General features: G+C 43.5%; 1 protein-coding gene across 4 annotated transcripts in view; it reads right to left on the bottom strand.

The window, feature by feature from the left end:
* The window catches only part of MANBA (mannosidase beta), a 137,231-nt gene that overhangs the window by 47,809 nt on the left and 63,661 nt on the right, over positions 1 to 25,761 (bottom strand). For all 4 annotated transcript variants that reach the window (XM_029597047.1, XM_029597050.1, XM_029597048.1 and 1 more), the window contains 3 exons: positions 15,264 to 15,387; positions 9,932 to 10,107; positions 6,443 to 6,553 (listed from right to left, as the gene is read on the bottom strand). In XM_029597047.1, coding sequence (XP_029452907.1) covers positions 6,443 to 6,553; positions 9,932 to 10,107; positions 15,264 to 15,387 — 411 coding nt within the window. The remainder of the gene's footprint in view (positions 1 to 6,442; positions 6,554 to 9,931; positions 10,108 to 15,263; positions 15,388 to 25,761) is intronic.

Below are 25,761 nucleotides of genomic sequence, written 5' to 3'. Positions count from 1 at the left end.
GCAGGCTAACTCTACTCCTGATGCACCTAGAGGCTTTGCACATGATGTACGTACAGATTAGCACCCTCTGATGTAAATTTAATGTAAACAGGGATCTCCAAACTATAGCCCGAGGGCCAGGTGCAGTCCTTGGCTGAATTTCATCCAGGCCCCCCACCCAGCAACAAGGACAAAAGGTCCTTGAGCTGGTAGTGGGAGCATATTCCGCTACTACCACCGGCTCAGATACTGAAGTCAGAAGTACAAGTAGCTTAGCTACACATCAGAGCAGCACAGGTGGGCGTGTTATGCATGGCTGGTGATAGTGCTTCTTGTGCAGGTGGAGCCACTTAGGCTAAAGACAGGGAGAGAAACTGCAGCACAGCTCTAAGGAGTTTACAGCTACTGTGGAGAGCGGTGCAGGCCACAGAGAGGAAGGCACAGGTGGTACCAAGTCATGGGCTCCGCGGGGCTGCCAGGTAAAAGACAGACTATGATGGTGGTTTCCGAATTCCCAACTGTGCCCGCTGTGGGGGAGGGGCCATGGACATCAGAGCGCAGAAATCCTCATGGTTATAACCCAGCTACTAAGATCAGGTGTCTCTCCCTGGATTAGGGTTTCCAGAGGGGGTTGTTTTGCTCTGGCATGTTGCGAAAAAGAGTGGAGAGGGAGGAGAAGACAGGGGTGGGGGTGTGAATGAGGGAGAATGCGTCACACACAGACTCCTCCATCCCACCATCCATCCACTCTCCACTACTTCCCCAGGCAGGCAGATATCGGGGAAGGGGAGAGGCAGGGGGCAGGGGGCAAGTCTGCTGGGGGGGGGGGGTGGCAGGGTTTTCAGCTTTGGATAAAATCATCCACTTCCAAGGGTTTTGGTAATGAATTGCGGAATACAAGCACGTGAAAATAACATTAGTACTTAAGGACATAAGAAAATGCCATACTGGGTCAGACCAAGGGTCCATCAAGCCCAGCATCCTGTTTCCAACAGTGGCCAATCCAGGCCATAAGAATCTGGCAAGTACCCAAAAACTAAGTCTATTCCATGTTACCATTGCTAATGGCAGTGGCTATTCTCTAAGTGAACTTAATAGCAGGTAATGGACTTCTCCTCCAAGAACTTATCCAATCCTTTTTTAAACACAGCTATACTAACTGACTAACCACATTCTCTGGCAACAAATTCCAGAGTTTAATTGTGCGTTGAGTAACAAAGAACTTTCTCCGATTAGTTTTAAATGTGCCCCATGCTAACTTCATGGAGTGCCCCCTAGTCTTTCTACTATCCGAAAGAGTAAATAACCGATTCACATCTACCCGTTCTAGACCTCTCATGATTTTAAACACCTCTATCATATCCCCCCTCAGTCGTCTTCTCCAAGTTGAAAAGTCCTAACCTCTTTAGTCTTTCGTCATAGGGGAGTTGTTCCATTCCCCTTATCATTTTGGTAGCCCTTCTCTGTACCTTCTCCATCGCAATTATATCTTTTTTGAGATGCGGCGACCAGAATTGTACACAGTATTCAAGGTGCGGTCTCACCATGGAGCGATACAGAGGCATTATGACATTTTCCATTTTATTCACCATTCCTTTTCTAATAATTCCCAACATTCTGTTTGATTTTTTAACTGCCGCAGCACACTGAACCGACGATTTCAATGTGTTATCCACTATGACACCTAGATCTCTTTCTTGGGTTGTAGCACCTAATATGGAACCCAACATTGTGTAATTATAGCATGGGTTATTTTTCCCTATATGCATCACCTTGCACTTATCCACATTAAATTTCATCTGCCATTTGGATGCCCAATTTTCCAGTCTCACAAGGTCTTCCTGCAATTTATCACAATCTGCTTGTGATTTAACTACTCTGAACAATTTTGTGTCATCTGCAAATTTGATTATCTCACTTGTCGTATTTCTTTCCAGATCATTTATAAATATATTGAACAGTAAGGGTCCCAATACAGATCCCTGAGGCACTCCACTGTCCACTCCCTTCCACTGAGAAAATTGCCCATTCAATCCTACTCTCTGTTTCCTGTCTTTTAGCCATGCTCTATCTACTCATGCTCTATCTGCCATACTCCTACACCCCTGGGAACCCCCCCCCCCCCGCCTTCTCTCTTCCCCAGCATTTCAAATCACCAAAAGGGCAAGACGTGGTCCCCGTTCGTTCCCCCCCTCCCATCAAAATCTTCTCAGCTAACAGTTCTGAGGGGCTTCTCCCCCTACCGGCCCCTTCCCCAAATCTAAGCAAATTCTGAGGAGGACCACCCCCACCAACCCTCTTGGAGATTTGAAACGTCCTATGTGGCCCCTTCTCTTGAAAAGTTTTAGACCCCCGAGTTACTACCTCCCAACGCAGAGAGGTGGTGTCTAGGCTTAACTCACGTTCTGACGCTGTACATTTGACTCCCAGTCAGTGGTGGGGACTAACGTTTCCAGCACTAGTGTCAGTGCGTGGGGTTGATCGGACGTTCATGGTGTTGGGGACCTGCACTCTGGATTTATGTGCGCAATAGGAGGATGTGTGCGCATAAGTCTTCCCCTCCTTTATATTTTTAAAATGTGCACCCAGATGGACATTGCCCAGCCCAGCCCACAGGAGGAGGAGGAGGGTGAGGCCGCTGCTGCCAGAAGCCGTATCTTGCTCCCTCCCTGAACTGGCAGCTAGCCTTGCCCCTGCCATTCAGGCCCAAGGGCGTGGGCGCCTGGAGGAATCGCCATGGTCATGCGTCTCATTTTGTCCTTTCATTGCCTCCCCCGTCCCGTCCCATCCCTTGCCTCTGGCCCAGGCTCAGCTCTTCAGCCTAGCGATTTATGCGCACAAGCAAGCACAAATCCTATTTTGTGGCACAAAAATTATTCTAAATCAGTTAAATCACAAGCTGATTGTGAGGAATTGTAAGAGGACTTTGCGAGACTGAGAGATTAGGCGTCTTAATATGGAAGATGAAATTTACTGTGGACAGGTGCAGAGCGATGCACGTAGGGAACGATAATCCAAATTCTAGGTCCATAAGGCTGGATTCTGTATTAGGAGTCACCACCCAGGAAAAAGATCTCATGAGTCCTTGTGGACTATGCTGTGAAATCCTCAGCTCAGTGTGCAGCGGCAGTCAACCAAGTAAAATGCAAGGTTAGGGATGATTCAAAAAGGAATGGAGAATATAAAATGGAAAATATTGTAATTCTTCTACATTGATCCATGGTGTGACCACACCTCGAGTACTGTATGCAATTCTGGTCACCCCATCTCCGAAAACAATAACCTGCAAAACCAGAAAAGGTGCATAAAAGGGTGACCAAAATGATAAAGGGGATGGAAGGGTTCTTCTGAGAAAAGGCTACACAGGTTAGGTCTCTTCAGCATGAAGAAGAGATGGCTGAGAGGAGATGTGATAGATGTCTATAAAATCATGAGTGGCGTGGAACAGGTAAATAGGGAATGATTACTGACTCTTTCCAATAGTACTTGAACTAGGGGACATTCCATGAAGATTATAGGTAGCACATTTAAAACAAACTGGAGAAAATACATATTTTTCCACTTACTGTACCATTAAAATGTGAAATTTGTTAACTAGAGAATGTGGTGAAAGCAGTTACTGCAGCTGGGTTTAAAAAAGGGTTTAGACAAGTTCCTGGAGGAAAAATTCATAAACCACTATTAGCCATGAAGACTTGGGAAAGTCACTGCTTATCCCTGGTTATGAGCAAGAAGGATTGGATCTTTTCTTTGGGATCCTGGCCTGGCCACTCTCAGCGACAGGATGCTGATCTTGATGGGCCTGTGGTCTGACCCAGCATGATATTTCTTATGTTCTTAAACATGATTTGTGCCTGTTTGTGTGCATATATCATGAGCCTGAGATTCCTCCCTCCTCTCCTCCACCGCAAGTTACAATGTGCGCTCAGGTCATGCAAAAGGCCAAGCACACACTTTAACTGGGGTTTGTGCACACATTTTTGTGTTTTCTCTTATTTAACTCCCGATGCATTAGCATCCCATTTGCTTACTGCATGGGAAGTTTTTTTGGTTTTTTTTTTAACCGGTTAAAAAGCTGTATGCTGAATTTCAGCGCACAGTTTTCCTGCACACCTTATTACATTTGTTCCCCTGTCAGCAAAAACTTAAGTGATAGAGCTGTTGTCTGTAGGGGAGGAAAGAAGAGTGCCCCTGTACATACAATGCATATCCTTTGTTATTCATAATCCCACAGCATTGTCCTCCCTCATTCAATTAAATACAAATTCTAGTAGGCTTCAATAAAGCAGGCGGCCACATTTTACATGAAAAGGAGGCTCAAGAACAAAGGGTCAGGACATAAAATTACAAGTGAGAAGGATGACAGGAAATGTGAGGAAACAACTTTCCTGACAGAGTAGCTAATGCCTGAAATAGCCTAATCAGTAGAGGTGGTAAATTAATAATCCCGGTAAGATGTGTGCGCGAATACACACACACACACACACAGGTTATGAAACAAGCACTCGCTGGAAAACACAGCACGCAAGAGAAAAGGGCTTCAAAACACAGTGCGCAGAAATTGATACACTGTGCTGCACACAACCACCATTCTGCACACATATATAGCCCACAAAACATTCGGGGGAAGCAGGCAGTAACCAAAACATGGGCAGCATTCAAGCCTCCTGGTGACAGATGGAGACGGCTGTGGTAAAAGGCAAGTGAAAGAGGTGGCTGGGAGTTCGAGTAGGGTCTGCGGCGACAGAGGAGGCAGGGGAATTTTGCACAGTGAGCGAGTCAAGTGATCCTCATGTGCTGGATTACTGCCATTCACTCTAAACTGTTCTGAGGAACTGACTCTAGCTCCTCAGGCCACTCTTTGCAGCCCCAGAATTAAGATGTGCATTGCTTGATCTGAAGGAAGCTGGAATATCACTTTGACCATAAATCATTGTACAGATGCAGAAAAGCTAGCTGATGCACTGTATACCTTAACCTCAACCTCATAACGGAGAAAGCAAAACACTGAGCGACTAGCACAGCGGGGTTTGGACAAGCTCCTGGAGGAAACGTCCATAAACAATGATTAAGCCAGACAGACCAGGGAAAGTCACTACTTATCCCCCTGCGAGTGAGCAACAAGAAAAAGATCCTACTATTTGAGAACTCCCGGGTATTTGTGACCTGAACTGGCCACCAGTGGAGACAGGATGCTGGGTTTGATGGACCTTGGTCTGACCCAGCATCGCATTGCTTATCTTCTTATGTTCCTGACGTAAAAGAAAACATTGACCAGTTTCTCGGGTCTCACACAATGGTTCACCTTATTCCTCTGTGTGCGTGGTACAGGTCCATGCCACAACACTAGCTGTATTCTCTTACTATGCATTTCCCCAGTGGAAAAACTCTTCCATGTGAAACGAAGCACAGGTTTTTGAATGCCCGAAACAATGGAACAGCAATTTGCAATAGGATCATTTCCTATGCACAAGAATCCAAATGCGACCACAAAGCATGTGGCTATATCTACAATAAAGCAATCAGTCATTCTATTTCTGCACTCGGTGTGCAGCTTTCCTGTATATCCTGAAGAGCAGTTTGATAACATTTCACTTACTTCTGGGGCAATGTAAGGTCACACCTTGGGCAAAATAGAAACAGGTGGGGTTTACGAAAAATGTGATGAAAGCCTATACATTTTCTACTAACTCCAAAACCATGACAGAATTAAAACATGCCTGGGACAGCAGAGTACGGTGGTAAAGAGGCACGGGTGGGGGTAACAAGAGAGGGACATTTTGGGGGAGTTATGGCAGGCGGTGGTGGGAGAAGGGTTGAGAGAAAGGGAGAGGGGGGAGCTGACATTGAGTTAAGGATGGGATTTATATGCTCATCTATCCAGGCAGAAACAAGTGTCAGTCTGGGCAGACTGGATGAGCCAGCGGTCTTTTCTGCCGTCATTAACTATGTTTCTATGGGGGCCAATCAACAAAGTGTTTTATGGGGGTAAACATGTTTACTTGCGTAAAAACCCAGTCTGATTACTGTAAAAACTACCCCCCTCCTCCCCAGTATGGGTAAAAGCATGCATGCTTTATCCCCATTAAAAAAGGGGGCAGGGACAGGTAGGGGGAGGCAAAGTATAATCAGAGATTGCATTTTTAAATATCTGTGCATAATTTACGCCTCAAATTTGAGATGGGGAAGACCAAGTGAGGAAGGAACAAATCAAAACCAGAGATGCAAAAGGGTGGAAAATAGTTTAATAATTTTTTGGGGGCGAGGATGCCCCGATGATTCTTTTCTATGCTAATTAATTTGCCTTGGTTCAGCTTGGGTTTGGCTCTCAGAGTCAAGTCAGAATCCTCAACTCAGCACTGCCCCAATTAGATAACACCCAGATCTTCTGCTCTAGCAGTGGGTCACGTGGACGCCCTGCTCTTCTGAATCATGTACGTTGTGAATCATAATGATCGGCTACCTTAGCTGATTTCTCAATCTGGTAGCCTCCCTCAAAACCGAAAGTTGCTGTTAGGTTGTATCCAGATTGATTTCCGTGTCCACTTGGCCACCAGGTCTTCACTGCCACACCCTAGAAAGAAAAACAGGTTTGAAATTTAGCAGCCAAATTTACACTACAAAGAAAAGTCAAGTTGACAAAAACTGAAATTTAAGACATGCCCACTCATACAAACACAGAGTAGCATCACTCATTGGACCAGGCCTCCTGCAGCATTTCAAGAACTAAAATCACATAAACAGTACTAGGAGTGCTACAGGACTATTGGTTTCCCATGTTTCTGGAGCTTTAATGACTCAGACTCTTCTTTGATTTTGACTATCTTGCCAAATCCCATTGATGGGGTCAAGTTCTCTTCAACATTTGTGTGTGCAATATTGAGGAAGGCCTAATATGTACAGTTTGCCTTTTTATAGATGATACCAAAGTGTACAAGAGGGTAGACTCTGGAAGGTGCGGAAAACAAGAGGATGGATCTAGTGAAGCATGAGGAATGGTCTAGAGCTTGGCAACTAAAATGAGATGCTAGAAATGCAGGATTATGCATTTGGGTTGCAAAAAAACCAAGGGAGCAATACAGTTAAAGGGGGGAATTTCTTCTACACATAAAACAAGGGTGGATCGTGATCATATCTGATGATCTTAAGGTGGCCACTAAGTAGACATAGTGACAGCAAAAGCAAGGAAGATGCTTGGCTGAATAGAGAGAAGAATAGAAAAAGAAGGCAATAATGCCCTTGAATACATCCCTAGTGAGACCTCATTTGGAGTACTGTATGCAATTCTTGATGCGGTACCTTAAAAAGGATAAAGCCTGGAAGGAATCAGTCCAGAGGGAGGCTACTAAAATGGATAACTGTCTATTATAAAGCATGTGGGGGCGGACTTAAAGATCTAAAAACATGTGCACCCGGGAAGAAAGGTGGGAAAGGGGAGATATAAGAGATAGAGGACATTTTCAAAGCTATTTCTATGCATAAAACTCAATTTTATGCATGTACATGGTACTTTGAAAATTTCCTGGAGGAAGGGTTGTGCATGTAAAAGTAAGCGTAAAAACAGTTTCACGTGTACTTTTACATGCATTTCAAAGAAGTGTTTCAGGGGAGCAAGTTGGTACACTTGATTTCCAAAAATATGTACGTAAATCTACATGCACGCATTTACGTCTGCTTGAGAGCAGGATGTGTGTATGTTGCCAGTTTCCCCATGCACCCGCTTTGAAAATCTGGTCTTATATGGGCTGCTGAAAATTACCCTCTTAAATACCTCTGAAGTCTAAATGCATAGGATGTGGGTCTCTTTCAATGGAAAGAAGGCTCTGGATCAATGAATCATGGGATGAGGATGAAAGAGGTAGACTGAGGAGTAATCTATGGAAATATTTCTTTACAGAAAAGGTGCTGGATGCATGGCACAGCCTTCCAAGTGAGGGTGGTGAAGACAAGGACAATATCTGAATTCAAGAAAGCATAGGATAAGCACAGAGGGTCTCTGAGGGATAGGAAGGGACTGTAAAGATGAGCAAGAGATGGAGATGGGCAGACTGAATGGCTATATGGTCTTTACCTGCCATGTTTATGTTTCTATGGACAGAGAAACTAAAGTTTTGATGATCTGACGTCTGTAGAACAGCAGTCCTGGAGAAAACTGGGATTTGTTGCATGATTATCCAGAGACAGTGATGTGCATGAGCTTTTGAAACTATACAAATTCCTTCTTCAGATGTCATCTGACCATGTAGTTGCCTTCTTTCAATAGTATCGGAAGAAGGAAGCTCCATAAGCTCAATAGGGCATATGCTGCTTTATTTGTGAAATTTTTGTTCCAAAAATCATAGTTCTCACAACTTCAAATGTCTGATGAAAAACTCTAAAAGGCAGTTTAAAAGCCCGAGGCGCGTATCAAAAGCAAGAGGCGGAAAAGGAGCAGGGCATGGGTGGGGCTAACAATTATGAACGTAACTCTGGATTTTAAAACCGGAGACCGCAACGTGTGTCAGCTTGTTAACCGCATAACTTTATTGCTGCTCCAGAAGAGGAGCAAGTCTGGAGATCTCGTGTTCTGGGGCTTACAGGAAAGGATGAGGGGTCTGCGTCAACTGGGAGGCGTGCAGGATGAAGAACCAGAGGGGGTCTTGAAGACCTCGATATTAACTGGGCAAACTGGTGAATAATTGGAAAACCTAGGTTGGCCTTTGCGTGAGCATGTTTTAAAATCCGCCTACATATGCACGTAAAAATCAGCAAAGTCCTAGGAAAGATATGTGAAGTACATTTTCTTGTGAAATCTTTTATGATTAGGCACATACTTATTTGCACGAAGCAGATTTTAAAAACATGCGCACACAATTTTAAAATCGCATGCATGGGTGCTCAGGCACGAGTTTGCTTGGAGGGAATCTTGTATTGTGACTGGCTAACTTCCATATTCTGTTGCATCCAGAAGTTCTGAAAACAAGACAATTTTGAAAATGTAAATTTAAATAAATTATCTCTGTTTGGCTTTCTTTTCATTTAAAAATAGATAGCAGTTTATGGCAGCAATGACGACTTCTAAGGTGAGCCATTTCCCATTATTTTTCTGGTAGGAAACTTCTTGTTGGTTATTACTATTTATTAGACTTGGTTAGCGTTTCTCCAAAACATTAATCAATATGCAGATTTTCGTGTCAGTTGCTCATGATGTTGCACTAGAAAGTCATGTGTCATTACATCAGATATGTGGCACACTGGCCTGGGTCCCTTTGTTCCACCTCCATTATATAAAATGTCAGTGCTGCCGTAGAGGTGGCCCATTTGCACTTTTGAAATCACATGGTACCCCAAAGGCAGAGTTTCTTTTTTTTATGTATTTAAATCTCTCTCTAAACTGCTGCCCCAGCCATGAACAGATCGCAAAAAGCGGTTGGTGCAATTGCAGACCAATTCAGCACTGACCTTGAAGTCTACCTCTCAGAAACTGATTGCGTAAAGAATCTTGCTGAACGTGACACAGAATTTCCCATACTGGCCAACTCAATATCTCAGCTCTGAAACATACCTCCATGGTTGTGCCAAAATGTATTTTCCAAAAAACAAACATCACTGCTGTAAAGAAAAATATTTCCATCCCAAAATGCTCAAAATCTATGGCATGGGCTCACCCAGTCCCCAACGGCTATTGCTAACTTATGACACCATTTATACAAGTTCTTTATCTGACTAAAACAGATTATTTCCTCACTGCTTTGAAACACGAGCCAATTCCTCTTGATATTCCTGATATCTGTTGTCCAAGTCATTGGGGTTCATATACACAAAATCTGCTTTACAAATTATAAAATCAGATGAGCTGAGCCTGTGGAGAACCATAGGGTTGGGATTTAAGAAGACAAGACTGGGACAATCGCTTCTCTGCCGCTTTCAGACACAAAAGGAGAGACAATGTTTTTGGAACCCTACGTCTCACCGCATTGATGCTGAGGAGCAACTCAGGGCTGCACTCCCCCGGCTGGAGCTCCAGGGCATACGTCTGCTGGGTTCTCAGCTCGGGAATGGTCACAGTGACAAAACCAGCAACCGGCTCTGAGCCGACGACATCAAAAATGGGAACAATCTTCAGATTCCACTGCTGAATGCTCGTTACTACAGCCAGAAATAAAAGAGAGAAAAAAAGTGTATGAACTCTCTAGGATGGTCTGTATATTAGCACAATTTATACACAAAACATGATTAAATCCTAACCTACACTCTGATAAAAGTGAAAGATAACTCCATTGAATAAATAACTGACAAACAGGATATATTTTATTTTAACAAAAAAAATAATCAGTATCCTTGCTTATCATTCAGTAGCTGGTGGCTCCTCCTTGGACAGCAGCAACTTCCACTAAACGTTTCCTGTAACTGTTGATCGGTGTCTCCCATCTCCCTGGAAAATGTTGTCCATTCTTCCATACAGAACCGTTTCATCTCTCTGACATTTGAGGGCTTCCTCGCAGGAACAGCTCACGTCAGGTCTTGCTGCAATAAAGCTTAGGTCAGGACACTTGGCCATTCCAAAACAGGAAACCTCTTCTTCTGTCGTAGATTTACTTGAAAGTTTAAGGTCTTTGTCTTACTGCATGACCCGCTTTTGGCTCAGCTTCAGCTCACAGACAGGTGACCTGACATTCTCCTCTAACATTTTCTAATATAAAGCACATTTCATGGTTGCTTCAATGATGGCAAACTGTCCAAGTTCCAATGAGCAAAGTAGCCTCACATCATGATACCTCCACCACCGTGCTTGATAATCTGGGTAAGGTTCTTGCTTTGGATTTCGCCAAACAAAATGTTTATTATTGTCATCGAAAAGTTCAATTTTTGACTAATCTGTGTCATCCAGATGCTCTTTGGTGAACCCAAGGCAGGTAGTAATTTTTTTTTTTTTTTTTTTAGAAAGCAGTGGTTTCTTTCCTAGTTATCCTCCAATGATCCACCATTCCCATTCAGTTTTTTTCCTGATGGTTTACGCATGAACCCTCACACGAGTCACGGTGAGGGAGGCCTGCAGATCTTTAGATGCTAATCTGGGGTTTCTTTGCAACTTCGTGGATGATCTTCCCGTTTGCTCTTGGGGTGATTTTGGCAGGATGATCGCTCCTGCATACAGGCACTGTAGTCTTTAACTTTTTCAATAGCCCCAAATATTTAGAAATGGTCCTGTTACCCTGTCCAGACAGATGAGCATCAACTACTCTCTCATAGGTCCTCTGAATTTTCTTTTGCTTCTGGCATGAGTTCCCACTAATTTTTATGGTGGTCCAAACTCAAAACCTTTTGCATTTATATATAAAAGATACCCAAGCTCAGTCCTGCAGTTTACTTGCTACCAAATTATTTAAGCATCTGATTCTAATTAGCCAATTACTTATGCTAAGGAAACTAGAGGTTCACTTACTATTTCATACACACTGATTCTGAATTAATCTTTGTACATTATTGAGGCCAATATTTAAAAAGCTGTAAATATCTACAATACTTGAGATCATCTAAATGAGTTTGCTAGATGTTCTTTCAGTTCATGCAGTAAGATTGCCTGAATCCAGAGAGGATTTTTTTCAGTTGCTGGGCTAATCTCGTGGAACTCTCTACCAAGGGATCTTCAATTGATTGACTGCATTATGACTTTTAAGAAAGTGTTGAAGACTGTTATTTCAACAAGCATTCCCTGATTTTTGATACAGATAGTAGTGAAGATTCAAAGAGCTGAAAGACTGAGATGTTAGCTAGAATAGGTACTGTCTGTGCACTTTTCTTGTTTTATTTTGTTTTCTTGTTGTTTTAATTGGTTTTGTGTTTTAATTTGTTTCTATCTTTTTTTATTATGAGTGTTTTTACTGTTAGCCGCATACAGCTGTGTATATGCAGCATATACATTTCTTGAAATAAATAACTAACTAGATAATCCGTTTTGAAATGCTGAAAAGAGGAGTATAAATAAATATAACAAAATATATCAGAGAATTTATCCAGCTAAAGTTATCCTGGACATTCAGCAGGATACACATCCTAGATTTGAAAATATCACCACCTATGTTTTTTCAAAGTTAACTGGGTACATATATTCGGATTTTAACCCAAGTGGCAATACTGAAAGAATAATTTGCCAGTTAAGCAGCAATTACAGTTTAAAAAATAAAAGCCCACAAGTGGGCCTTGCAGCCAAGTGGCAAGCTTGCCAGTTCTGCCAGCCGATCCTGGATACCCCTCCACCAAAGAAGCCATTAGTTGCAGGCCTTCACCCCCCCAAGCTATTATTATTCTGACAGTAACGCTGGCAGGTTACATGAGGTAGGGGGGAGGGTTAAAGTCTATTTGGCAGGTGTGGAAGTGGGAGGAGACATATTGATGTGGCCATCACATTAATAGTGGGGGGGGGGGTCTACTTTTTGGAGGGAAAGGAAGATGACTTTTCGGCCCCCAAAGCCTGCAACTTCAATTATTTATTTGGTGGGTCTCCAGGATCCACTGGCAGGGCTGGGGGATTGGGCCTTGAGGTCTGCACAAGAGACCTCTCTCATGTATTTATTTATTTCAACTGTAATCGCTGCCTAACCAGTGATATTCTTTCAACACCACCGTTTAAGTTGAAGTTATCCTGCCATGTCTATACACAGCCAAATAACTTATTTGACGAACTCCAAGTATTGGTGTTGAGCACATAAGTTATTCAGTTATCTCACTTCTGCTCCAGATACCCTTTACTTATTTGGCTCAATTTTAGCTGTTTAATGACTTACCCTGGCTAAGATTTAGCCAGATAAGTGACAGGAACATTCAAAAGTCAAATTATCCGGCAAAATGCCTTTGAATATTAACCTCTATTGTATCTCAAGAACCACAGAATTGCTTAATTTATACTCTTCTTATTGCACAAGAAAAGGTTGGTTTCAAATAAACGAGGGAGACATGATAAGAACTTGTAATTCTCATTATTATACTTGGGATTCCCAGACCTTCTTTTCAGCACTGTCTGAGGTACAAGGGACTTAACGCCTCTTATTGCCTAGCGAATACAGCATCCAACACTCCTAGCTGGAAGGGAAGGTTCGCTCTATACTTCATGCCGCTGCTTGCTAGTCTGCTTCAGTTCAAAGCTAGCTGTGCTTCTTCCAGTAATGCCTGCACAGCTCAAGCAGAAGTACACAAGCAGTGCAGAAAGCTCTTTAAATGAGAGAAGCACATGACAAACTGGAGGAGTCTGTCGAGCTGGCTTAAACCTCTCTCCTCTTCATTTAAAAGTTGCATTTGCAGCAGAAGTCAAAACAGATCTAAGAAAATCTGCTGGGAATCTCCTCAGATTGCTGGTTTCAGAGTTTCATGGACACCCTGCAGGTTTTCCATAGATCCTCTCTGTCCAAGGCTCTCTCGTACTCTGGGGAAACATCTGCATTTTTTCATGGAAAGCACACAAGGCTGAAGTTTGCCTGGTTTGTGTCAGAAGCTGCATTCACCCATCCAGAGATGCAGGCAGCACTGTGCCTTTTTTTTCATGAAAAGAAAATTCATTTTCTGAAAGCTGCTTCCTTAGGGAACAAACATTTCATCACAGCCACCCTGTGACTTTGACAGTCTTCCCCCATTAGGTTACTAAAAGTACCCAAAGCACAAGTAAATAGGTTTTGTGGGGTTTTTTTTATAAATTAGGATGCAACTGTATAGTAGCATTATTTGGTATTCTGTAAAGAGTCCTTCCTCAGAGCTGCAAACAGGTCTGCTTTTCAGGCCAAACTGACCTTGTTCTTTCACCATCTGTATGCAAATACAATCTGCCGAATATGTATTGTGGATATCCTGAAAACCAGACCTGTCTGTGGCTCTTGCCGAGAACTGCTGCTCCATACAATTACGGCTCAGCCCGCACTGAACTCGCCCGCAAAATGGGTCTGAAATCTATTTTATAAGGAAACTCAACTGGGAAAATCATGTGAGAGGAAGCAAAATGAGGGCAATCCTGCAACTGATTAAGGGCTTTGTATGTCAGAACGAAGAAGGAGTAGCTTAATTTTTTAGCTCGATTAAGTTTTGTTTGGTTTTTTTTTTTTTTTTTTTTACTACAGGAGGAATTTTGGCAGGCAGCAGACGGTACATCCCGTGCTGATCTTTAGCCACCAGGGAGGGAATCGTTTTCCTTACCCGCGTGAAATGTCCTAGGAGATTTTAATGGCTCCAGGATGAACAGGGCTTCATTTTACCCTCTCACCTGACGGACAGCACCCTCTGGAGAGCGTTCACAGAGGAAGCAGAATGCACGGCAAGGCGCTCTTGCCCTGCTGCCTGATTTAAGCGGCTACATCTGTTTCGATGGAGTTAACTCTAAGAAATGGATTGGGGGCAGGGGAATAGCCCAATGGGCCCAGCGTCAATGCTTCATGCTGCCCAGCACAGCAGACCAGACTCAGCTTCTGCTAGTCCTCGGGCCAGCCCAGGGGCGAGGATGTGTATTGCTCCCAGCCCCTCCCGGGAGGCAGAGAGTCCCAGCCACCTCAACAGTGAGGTTTGCTATGGCACCTAAGCTCAATTAGGCCAGGTTCCAACTGAGCTGAAGGCCCAAAGAAGCATGAGGAAGCTTCTGAGCAAAATGAAAGAGTTAAAAAAAAAAAAAAACCAACCCCAAGCAAACAGGAGCACAAACAACTGGAATGCAACACACACTGATAACGTTTCTTGCTATCTGAAGAATTTTGGCTATACGCCCAAAAGTGAAAACTTTCAAGGCACTGCACTGTGTTTGTTTCAAACTAGAAGACCTATCAATTACATGTGTGGGAATTTGGGATTAAAACCACTGCCAAGCAGAGCAGGTGCACAGGAAACCTTTCAACCTGCTAACAAAAACAACACAGCTTAAGAAATGTTTAAAAAAAAAACCCAAAAAAACCCCAGTAATGACGACATTAACTGCAGAGGCTTCCAGGCTCCCCACAGTGCTACTGAAGAGATAGCAAACCTTGCACACTCAGTGAGCTCTGTTCTTGAGGGCACAGCATTTTACTTTCTTTATGGGAGGCCAAAGACAGTGTCATAGCAGCACCATGCCCTGCACCTGCAAAGTGCGCACGCTCAGCCTGTGTTGTGAGGCTATAGCTGTCTGCAGGGATCAGCTGTGAACAGGCCCCTTAAAAGACCAGGACCCAACGCCACAAGAAACAAACCTCCAGCTCAGTGCTGACCTCTCTTTTTCGGAAATAACAGAAGAAGGAATTCGTTGTCATCCAAACGGGAAAAGCTTGAGGTCACAATCATTCTTCACCTACCGTAACCAGGGATAAAAGTCAGATAGCGAAGGCGGAGGACATCGTAGGCTTCAATCCAGAGGTCCTTCCAGATGCCCTGCGTGGGAAAAGACGGACCCCAGTCCCAGCTAAACGAGCACTGCTCCTGAAATCCCAAGAAATTGCAAATGTAAGAAGAGCATGCAGAAGAAAAGCACTCAATCTTTTTCTCAGGGCCTTTAGCAGAAGCAGGGACCGATTCTCCGTGGTCTTTTTTCCCCCCATGGACACAGTAGGGGAGAAAAACGGTGGTGACTCAAGGTCTTCGAAATAAAAACAGGTGCACAGAGGGTAATTTTGAACCCCCCACCACTTCAGCACTGTACCCATAGGCATGCACGAAAAAAACGTTGTAAGGGCGGGGTGCACACACCACCAGTAATTCTGTGCAAGCGAACTTTGAACCTGTAATAGGAGTGGATGCAAAGTACATGCAGAAATTTGAAAACGAAATCCCCCGCACTCAAATTATGTGCTCTGTGAAACAGCACACGTCCTTTCACTTAAGGGGGAGGGGGGGCAATAATGGTACCACATTTTTACATGGGTAAACATGCATTTCCCTGTGTAAAAACTTTTGATTATTGCCCTCATAATCGTAAAAAAGGTCTCGGCGGCTCATGAAGGCTTATTCCTTTTTGCCAGCTTGAAAAAAAATAAAGTGAAAAATAGTCGGCTATTTTTTTTTTTTTTTTTAATTCTGCATTACTGAGGCACAAAAGCAGAATAGATAGCATTCCACTTACAAACCTTAAGCAACACTGGTTAAAAATCATTATACCCATGCCAAATATCTATAGGCCAGTTACAAAACGTGTAAGCTGAAATCATTCAAAGGGGGCAGCCAGGGAAATACCCACTCGGAGAATCTTTTCCGTAACCACCGAGGGGTCCAAATTAAATAATATCTATCAAGCCCTGCTTTTAAGAAATGAGTACATTTTTCTTTTCTTTTTTCTATATTCCATCTGTAAATAAATCTTCAAGAACACTTTAGAAAGAAAAATGCAGGTTTCAGAAAACATCATCAAAACTGAAGCAAAATTACGGTCAAAAGTGGGGGAAAAAAATTTAACTTAATTGTTCAAGTTCGCCATTCGTGGGAGAACCAATCCCACTGCCCAACAAGTACCAAAAAAAATTTAAAAAAAAAAAGAAATCCAGAAGCAGAAGAGTAAGAGGCCGGGAATCTGCCGCTCTTTATGTCATCTTATCCCTTTTACATGGATCAGTACGCTTCCAGCGTTGTTTCCTGAATAACGCTGGAAGCAGCCGGGACCGCAGAACATTCCAGTCCCGGCAAGGACAAGGGGGGGCCAGTTCTGCAGGTAATGGGTGGGTGGGAGGGTGGTGGGTGGGGGGAAGGCCCAGCAGCAGCGATCTTTGTTTGGACATTTTAAAGCTTGTTTTTAGGTTTTGGCAAGTTTTTTGGGACAGTGTAAGTGTAGTAGGGTGATGAGCATTGAGCCGGGAGGCCTGCGACTTTTTTTTTTTTTAAGATGCGCTACTTACCCAGATATCTCTGAAGATGTCTGGGTAAATAGTGAGTTATCCAGCCACACAAGGCCTAACTGGCCATATTCAACCAATGTTTGGTTAGGGTTAAAGTTACCGGGCTATATAAGTATATTCAGTGGGATGTTTATCCCACTGGACAAGTTTTATCTGGCTAACTGTAGCCGGATAAAATATGTCCTCTATACAGCCTACTAAATACTGGCCTCTAGAATTTTTGGAAAATTTATAAACGGCATCTCCTCATCAAATTTTCCAGATTCTCTCATTTGTCCTTAATAACAGCCTCTTGAAACTCCTGCAGATTTCTCAGCTTTAATTTTCCAATATTTCTCAGCTTTAATTTTCCAATATTCCAATACAATTTTTTTTTTAATATTCCTCATTAAATTCTCTTGAAAAGACAATTTACTTTCTAAAGCCACAATTAGGACATTCTGGGCAGTGAGAGATTCACTCAGCTCTGCAATCCTCTAGAAGAGGATTGCAGAGCTGAGTGATTTCTTTCTAAAGTGTTCTTGAAGATTTATTTACAGATGGAATATAGAAAAAAGAAAAGAAAAATGTACTCATTTCTTAAAAGCAGGGCTTGATAGATATTATTTAATTTGGACCCCTCGGTGGTTACGGAAAAGATTCTCCGAGTGGGTATTTCCCTGGCTGCCCCCTTTGAATGATTTCAGCTTACACGTTTTGTAACTGGCCTATAGATATTTGGCATGGGTATGATTTTTAACCAGTGTTGCTCAAGGTTTGTAAGTGGAATGCTATCTATTCTGCTTTTGTGCCTCAGTAATGCAGAATTAAAAAAAAAAAAAAATAGCTGACTATTTTTCACTTTATTTTTTTTCAAGCTGGCAACAAGGAATAAGCCTTCATGAGCCGCCGAGACCTGTTTTACGATTATGAGGGCAATAATCTAAAGTTTTTACACAGGAAAATGCATGTTTACCCTTGTAAAAATGTGGTACCATTATTGCCCCCCTCCCCCTTAAGTGAAAGGACGTGTGCTGTTTCACAGAGCACATAATTTGAGTGCGGGGGACTTCGTTTTCAAATTTCTGCATGTACTTTGCATCCACTCCTATTACAGGTTCAAAGTTCGCTTGCACAGAATTACCAGTGGTGTGCGCACCCCGCCCTTAGAACGTTTTTTTCATGCATGCCTAAGGGTACAGTGCTGAAGTGGGGGGGGGGGGGGTTTCAAAATTACCCTCTGTGCGCCTGTTTTTATTTCGAAGACCTTGAGTCACCACCGTTTTTCTCCCCCTACTGTGTCCATGAGGGGAAAAAAAGACCACGGAGAATCGGTCCCTGCTTCTGCTAAAAAGAAGAAAAACTCAGAAGTCCACTTCTCCCAAGGCAGCCCTTCTGCTTGCTAATTCAGCCACCACTAGCACAATTCTCACTCTTCAGACCTCAGATGCTGTTGCTGCCTGGTGCTATGGTTTGTTCCACCCTTGTGGTTCTCCCTGCATTCATATCGGGTCCACTGACATCACCCAGTGCCTGCTCGACTGAGGCACAGATGGCTCAGCACCCATCAGAAGGACTCTGTGCTCAGAGGACTCTGTGCTCAGAGCTCGCGTAGGGGTAAGTGAGGGTTCAATTCTGCCCGCCACCCTCCCCCCACAAAAATTCTGCCCTCCAGCCTCCCCCCACAAAAAATTCAATTCTGCCCTCCAGCCTCCCCCCACAAAAAAAAATGATCAGATGGTAGTCGCACAATGAAAGGGTCAATTGGACCAGCACTGGAACCATAAGGTACAGGGGCGGATTGCAGGAAAATATCAGCCTGGCGGATTTTTTTCAAAACCGGCCCATGGGGTATCTGACTCCCTTGTGCACTTTCTCTGCAGCACATGCATCAACACGCCAAGTCGACTCTGAAACCTGGCAGAATTAAGCCCAAATATCTCCAAAATAAATTTCAATTTTTCCTAAATAACTAAGAAATAGAGCAAACTCTAGACCAGCAGTGAATAAACAAAGCTGTAGACTCCCATTCCATCCATGCAAATCAGTTGGGGCCACCCCACAAGTCTGCTTAGCAGAATACCTCACCTTAGTCACATGTAGAATGCAGACAGACCCTCACCAAATACAAAATGAAGAGATAATAAAGTATAAATAGAAACATGCAGACAAAACCTGGACTTGAAACCACAACAAGCCAGACTGTATGGAATGGAAAAACAAATATAATTCCTAACTAAACATCAAACAATATCATCAAGAAATATAAAGCATCATTCATAATAGTAAAACCAAACTCATACAAAGAATAAATATTTCAAAACAGCTGATGAAAAGAACATCCAATGATTACAAACATATATTGTTTTTTTTAATTTCCCAAACATCGATAAATTATTTCAAAATAGCAGACACAGCAAACACCACCCAATAAAGCTAAAATAAATCCCCTGCTCTCCGTATCTGGGAACATTAGATTCCAGTCACCCTGAGATTTGTCATGGATTAGTAAGAGTTGGGAGATATGCACAACTTTCTTCTCTAACACACATGTTCATTCTCACACAAACTCCCTTATATTCTCTCTCTCTCACACACATGCTCACTAGATCCCATGATGTCTCTCGTACATGCTCACTGACTCACATGCTCTCTCTCACAGACATGCTCACTGGCTCAATCGCTCTCTCATATACAAGCTCACTTATGTTCACTGACTTGTTCTTGCTCACAAACATGCTCACTGGCTCAATCGCTCTGTTTTATACTCACACACAGGCCCAGTGGCTTGAATAGTCCTCTTGCTCAAGCATATGCTCATTGGCTCACTCGTTCTATCTCGCTCACAAACATGCTCTGGTAACCACAACAAGCCCGACTGTATTATGCAGTGCAACAATGGAAAAACAGAAACATATTCACTCCTCACAAAACATCAAGCAATAAAATCAAGAGATATAAGACATCATTCATAATATTAAAACCATGAAAAGAATGAATATATCAAAACAGCCGACAAACATAGGGGGCCCAATATTCAAAGCACGTTCAGGGCTACTTAGCTGGATAAGTAGGACTTATGGGGTTAAGTAGTGACCACTGAATATGCACTTACATTTAGTGGCTGCTGCTTAGCCACACAAGTCCCTTCTATGGCTAAAATGTTAGCTGCATAAATTATGGGCAGGCAGTGGGTGGAGCAACGAAGTAGCAATATTTTGTCTTAGCTGCATAAGTTTACCAGCCTCGTTAGATGTTATAACTGATACGGCTAAGTAAAAATATATATGCGTATATTCAGCGACGAGGCTGTGCTGCTGAATATACCGTGTAATTTAGCTGGATAAGTTATATCTGGCCAAGTTACTTAAACGGCCATCTTTCAATATTGGGCCCCTAATGATTTAAAAAGTCACATAAATTTGTTCTAATATTTCCCAAACACCAATAAAATATTTCAAAACAGCAGACACATGAAATAACACCCCAAAATTTAAAATAAAATAAATAATTAAAAAAAGTCTCCAGCTCTTCATACAACTAACTAACTAAATAAATATCTGGCATCTTTTGATTTCCCAGAGATTGTTGTGGATTTGGGTGAAGACGGCCACACAATCTTTATCCTCTCTCCCTTTCATAACACACACACGCACGAGCCGAGATAACTACGTGATCAGGGCGACCAGCCCACCGGGGAATGCCCAGTAATCCCAATAATCCCATCCGCCCCTGACAGGGTAGGTTCTGAGTCCCTCTTTTCTTTTCCTCACCATATAGGAACATTTTTCAGAAGACGGTGAGGAGCTCTTGCTATGTACAGCCTCTCCTATGGCACCATCTTGGATTCCCTAAATACATTTTTCTGTTATGGCAATTTCAGATACAAATCTCTGCCAATAATCCCACCTGAGTCTTTCCAGAAAAAAAAAAGCTACCTCAAACCTGGCAAGTAATAATTGTGAGATAAATTTCTTAACATACTTTCTGACCTTAAAAAGGAGGGAAGGATATAAGTGTATACACGTAAGTTATGCCATCCGAAGAGGTGTAACTTTACACAAGTGAATGGGTGCGTATGCTCAGCAAATTACCCGAGAATTTTCAAAACAAACTTACACAAGTTTGTTGTGAAAATACTCTAACGTCAGCGTATGCAATGTACAACATCCACTCAGACTTTATTGTTATACAGGCTGTTTGGAAATTATCCTCAAAGTGCAAATTCAGGTATTTTACCACCAGATTCTTAAAGGACTTTAACCCTATCTCGTCCCATATCTGCCGAGGATACCCAAGGCCATCTCCCTACCATGATGCAAGATCAGGAACAAACCTAAAAGGATTAACCCTGAAAACAGATATAGGAGGGAGGCCCTAGTTAGTTGCACCCAGGAATTTGCGAATTGCAAACCAAATTCGCAGTGTGCATCCTGCCATTGGGCTGCTCCTACACAGCTGCCTAACACAGACAGGCTGGCGTTGAACATAAACCGCAATCAAGTGACACTGACCCACCCGGGAAGATTCCAATAAAAAACCAACTCGCAGTAAGCCGGGCCAGCAAACAAAACTATTCTAACTGCACGGTGATATAATTGGAGGACAGGGAACATCCAGACCACCACAAGATTTAGCTAGCCACATAGAACGAAATCTGATTCTAGGAACTTTGTTATTCCAAATAAAGGATGATAAAAGTTGAAGTAAATTTATTAAGTGAAGAGTATGCTCATTTTTTTTTATATTGACAATTTTTATTATAAAAGTATACCAAACATACAAAGCCAACTGACAATAAAACCATGAAAAGTTTCAAATTCCAGATAACATCTAAGCCTTTCTCTAGTAGTAAAATACAGACAATAGGAGGGGGAGCGTGACGTCACGCTGAGAGATGGAGGCTTGATCTTTGGGCTCCCGCCGGCTCCCTTCCAGATCCGCAGCAATCAGCGATTCTAGGGCCCATCTCGACCCCGCAATAATTTGGGTAAATACCCTAGCAGCGCCATGGCAAGCAAGAAAAAAAATATAGATCTCCAGCGCTTCTCTTATCAGAAGGAGAGCAATCAGGTTGAGGCCTGCCCCCAGATCGGGGAAGACGGAGCCCAAGATGGCGGAGTTTCGCGCGCTGCCTCACCAGAGCCGCCCCTGCCCGCCTCACCATCTGAAGACGGAGCGCTGTCAGATCACCCGACGCGGGCCGAATTTCGGGAGTGGTTCGCAGGTATCAGGTCAGACCTCAAAGCGTACCGGCAGGAACTTTTTACCCGGGTGGAAGAGGTGAGGGAGGACTTGACGGCGCTGGGCCATAGGGTCGGGGACATTGACGTGCGGGTTGAGGGGCAGGCCGAGCAAATCTCCGGCCACTCTACAGCGCTGGATACGCTACGCACTGACAATGCCCAACTTACGGCGAAAATTGCTGATCTAGAGAACAGGGCAAGACGGAGTAATCTCCGGTTCCGGGGCATTGAGGAGCCGGCGGGGCCGGAGGATTGCCACGCGGTGATCCGCGAGTTCTGCCTCTTTCTGCTTCGGGAGGCCACAAAAGATGGGGACTTTGAGCCTCCTGAAATTCATTTTGACCGGGCTCATCGGGCTTTGCGTGCCCCACAGTCTAATCGACCAAGAGACATTATAGCTTGTTTTACTTCATATCAACTTAAAGAAAGGATTGCGACAGTGGCGCGAGAACGCCAGGAATGGGCCTGGGAAAATCATAAAATAGCCATATTTCCAGATCTCTCTCTGGCCACGCTTCAGAACCGGCAGTCCTTTCGAGAGATCACTACATTTCTGCGCAGCAAGGCCATGAAGTACCGATGGTCCCACCCCTTTGGACTTTCTTTTTCGCATGCAGGAGTAACTCATAGATGTTTGACCCCAGAAGAAGCCATGCCAGGTCTTTCTAATTTGGGCTTTGCGACATCTCAGTCTTCACTCAAGGCATCCAGTGCCTTCCCTGCCCGACCACAACACCCTGCTTGGCAGAGGGTTGGGAAGCGCAATAGCAGGCTCCGCCGCCAGTCAGGGGGCCATTACCAAGCTCAAGCCCAAGGACAGGGCTGATCCTCATCTGGGCTTCAACAGCGGAGGAGATTCCTTTTACAACGCCAGAGTTCATCTAATTACTTTACTAAATATTTTTCTGGTTTGCTTATGCTGCAATGTTGAATGAGTGCGACCAGTTTGTTTTTGTCATATTTAGATTTACATGTGCTGTGGATGTGGGGGGGAGGGGTGTGGGGAGCACCCATCTCTTAAATCTGTGTCTTCACTAATATCCCCTTTGTTCGGTATGGGAGACAGTCTGCTTGGAGGCATTGGCAGACGCTGTTACAGAGACCCACAAGTTGGTGTGGGTTCTCTCAGGGGGCATGCTATTGTGGTTATTCTGTTTTTCTTTTGTGGTGCAGGTCGGTGCGCTACTCCTCCATGCTGCATATTTTTTGCTAATGGTAGGTTGTACTTTTTTCTTTTTTCTATATGGCTATGATTAAAATACTATCGTTGAATGTTAAGGGTTTCAATACTCCTCAGAAGAGATCTCTTTTTTACAGAGAGACGGGAGTTTCCCAACCTGACATTGTCTTTGTGCAGGAAACGCACTTAAGCCGCAGATATGAACATTTAATGAAGTCCCCTAAATTTCCATTTCAGTTTTTCTCAGCAGCTACTAAGCAGGCAAAGTATGCAGGAGTTGGCATCCTTTTTGCATCACATCTGGTATTTGAATGTAGGAAGGTGATTGCAGACCCACAGGGACGTTATCTACTATTGAATGTCATCATGTTTGGTCTGGAGTTTACTCTGCTTACTGTCTACGCCCCTAATAGAGAGCAGGCTGCCTTCTTTGGTCGCTTACACAAAGTTCTCCTTCAACATGCTGCAGGTCATCTTATTATGGGGGGGGATTTTAATGTACCGCTTTCACCCTCATTGGATACCTCTAAGGGTTTCACGCATACAGCACAGGTCCATACCAGGGCTCTTAAAGACCTACTGACCGATCATAACCTGGTTGACTCCTGGAGAACTACCTTCCCACATTCACGATCCTACTCTTTTTACTCTAAACCACATGATTCTTATACTCGTATCGATTATTTACTAGTGGATAAAAACTTATTCCATATGGTCCGTAGACCAGAAGTGGGGATCGTTACTTGGTCTGATCATGCTCCTATTTCTCTCCAGTTGAGTATTCCAGTCGGGGACCATGGGCGCCGACACTGGAGGCTTAATGATTCTCTTTTACATGACCTCCAGTTTATACAGTCCTCTACCCAAGTGATTAGAGATTTTTTCACTAACAATGTGGGCTCTGTATCCTCTCCAGTCACAGTGTGGGATTGTTTCAAGTCCTATATTAGGGGACATTTTATCTCGCATGCATCTTACGTTAAGAAAAAGAAGGAGGCAGCTTGCTCCCATCTCAGGACTCGTATAGCGGATCTTACGGCCCAACATAGTCATTCCCGCTCTAAGCGCCTACTGACTCAGTTAACTAAGAGTAGAGACGAATTACATAGGCTTGAATTAGAACATATCACACATGCCTTGAACCTGACTAGACAAACCCACTTTGAGGGGGGAAACAAGGCTGGCAGGGTGTTGGCCCACCAGTTAAAAAAACAATCCTTTCAAAATCACATTCTTAAAATCAAAAACGAACAAGGGCAGATTGAAACTGCCAACTCGGCCATCATTTCTCAATTTCTCAAATTCTATCGGGATCTCTATTCAGCAGACACTCATATCCAACCAGTGGATATATTACACTATCTCCGAGCAATTCCCCTACCTAGACTTACGCTGGAGATGCGAGATAGTTTAAATGCAGAAATTACGACCCCGGAGATTTTAGAGGTTATTAAGACTCTTAAGGTGGGCAAAGCCCCAGGTCCCGATGGCCTGACAGTTAAATTTTATAAAACCTTCAGACACATCCTGGCCCCGCATCTTCAGAGTCATTTTAATTCTCTTAGGGGAGGGGATACCTTGCATACGGACTCCAATACCGCAGGCATTACTATTAAAGCTAAGCCGGGAAGGGATCCTGCCCTCTGCGCTTCCTATCGGCCGATCTCATTAATAAACCTAGATCTTAAGATCCTAGCCAAAATTTTGGCCGACAGAATAAACTGCTTCATTGCACAAATCATACATCCTGATCAGGCAGGATTTATTCCAGGCTGTATGGCCAGCGACAATGTACGCAAGATTATTAATATCATTTGGGGCGCATCACAAAGTCAGGAAGAACATCTCCTTTTGGCCATTGATGCAGAGAAGGCCTTTGACATGGTACATTGGCCTTTTCTGTTTCATACTTTACAGGAAATGGAGTTCGGACCCTTCTTTCATAATTGGATCTCAGCATTGTACTCCAACCCCTTAGCTAGCATCAAAATTAATGGCCGGTATACTGAGCCTTTCCCGGTGAGAAGAGGGACAAGGCAGGGTTGTCCCCTGTCGCCCCTGCTTTTCTCCATTTTTCTAGAACCCCTGGCCATCTCTATCAGGACCAACCGGGAGGTGCAGGGATTTACTTTACATACTTGCGAATCCAAGATGTCCCTGTTCGCCGATGATATTATATTCACAGTGGGTGGTCCGGCCCTGACTCTCCCAGTACTTGAAATGGAGCTAGCGCGATTTAGCGCGGTTTCAGGATTCAAAATCAACTGGGACAAATCTGAAATCTTGAACCTCACATGTCCTCCTGACAGGGTCAGTGCCTTGAAGGAAAGGCATTCATTTAGATGGGCTGCTTCTAAACTTAAATATCTTGGGGTATATTTGAGTAATAACGTGTCTGATCTCTTTCAGTTTAACTATGTACCCTTATTTAGGAAACTTGATTTAGATCTAGAGAAATGGTCTACACTCTCTCTTACGTGGCTTGGACGACTGGCAACTATCAAGATGAACCTGCTTCCGAGATTTCTCTACCTCTTTCAGACACTACCTATCTTGGTGGGAC

Source organism: Rhinatrema bivittatum, chromosome 1 (assembly GCF_901001135.1).
Source record: "Rhinatrema bivittatum chromosome 1, aRhiBiv1.1, whole genome shotgun sequence".
Lineage (NCBI taxonomy): Eukaryota > Metazoa > Chordata > Amphibia > Gymnophiona > Rhinatrematidae > Rhinatrema > Rhinatrema bivittatum.
Note: the sequence above shows the minus strand (reverse complement) of the source record. Positions and strands in the feature narration are given on the sequence as shown.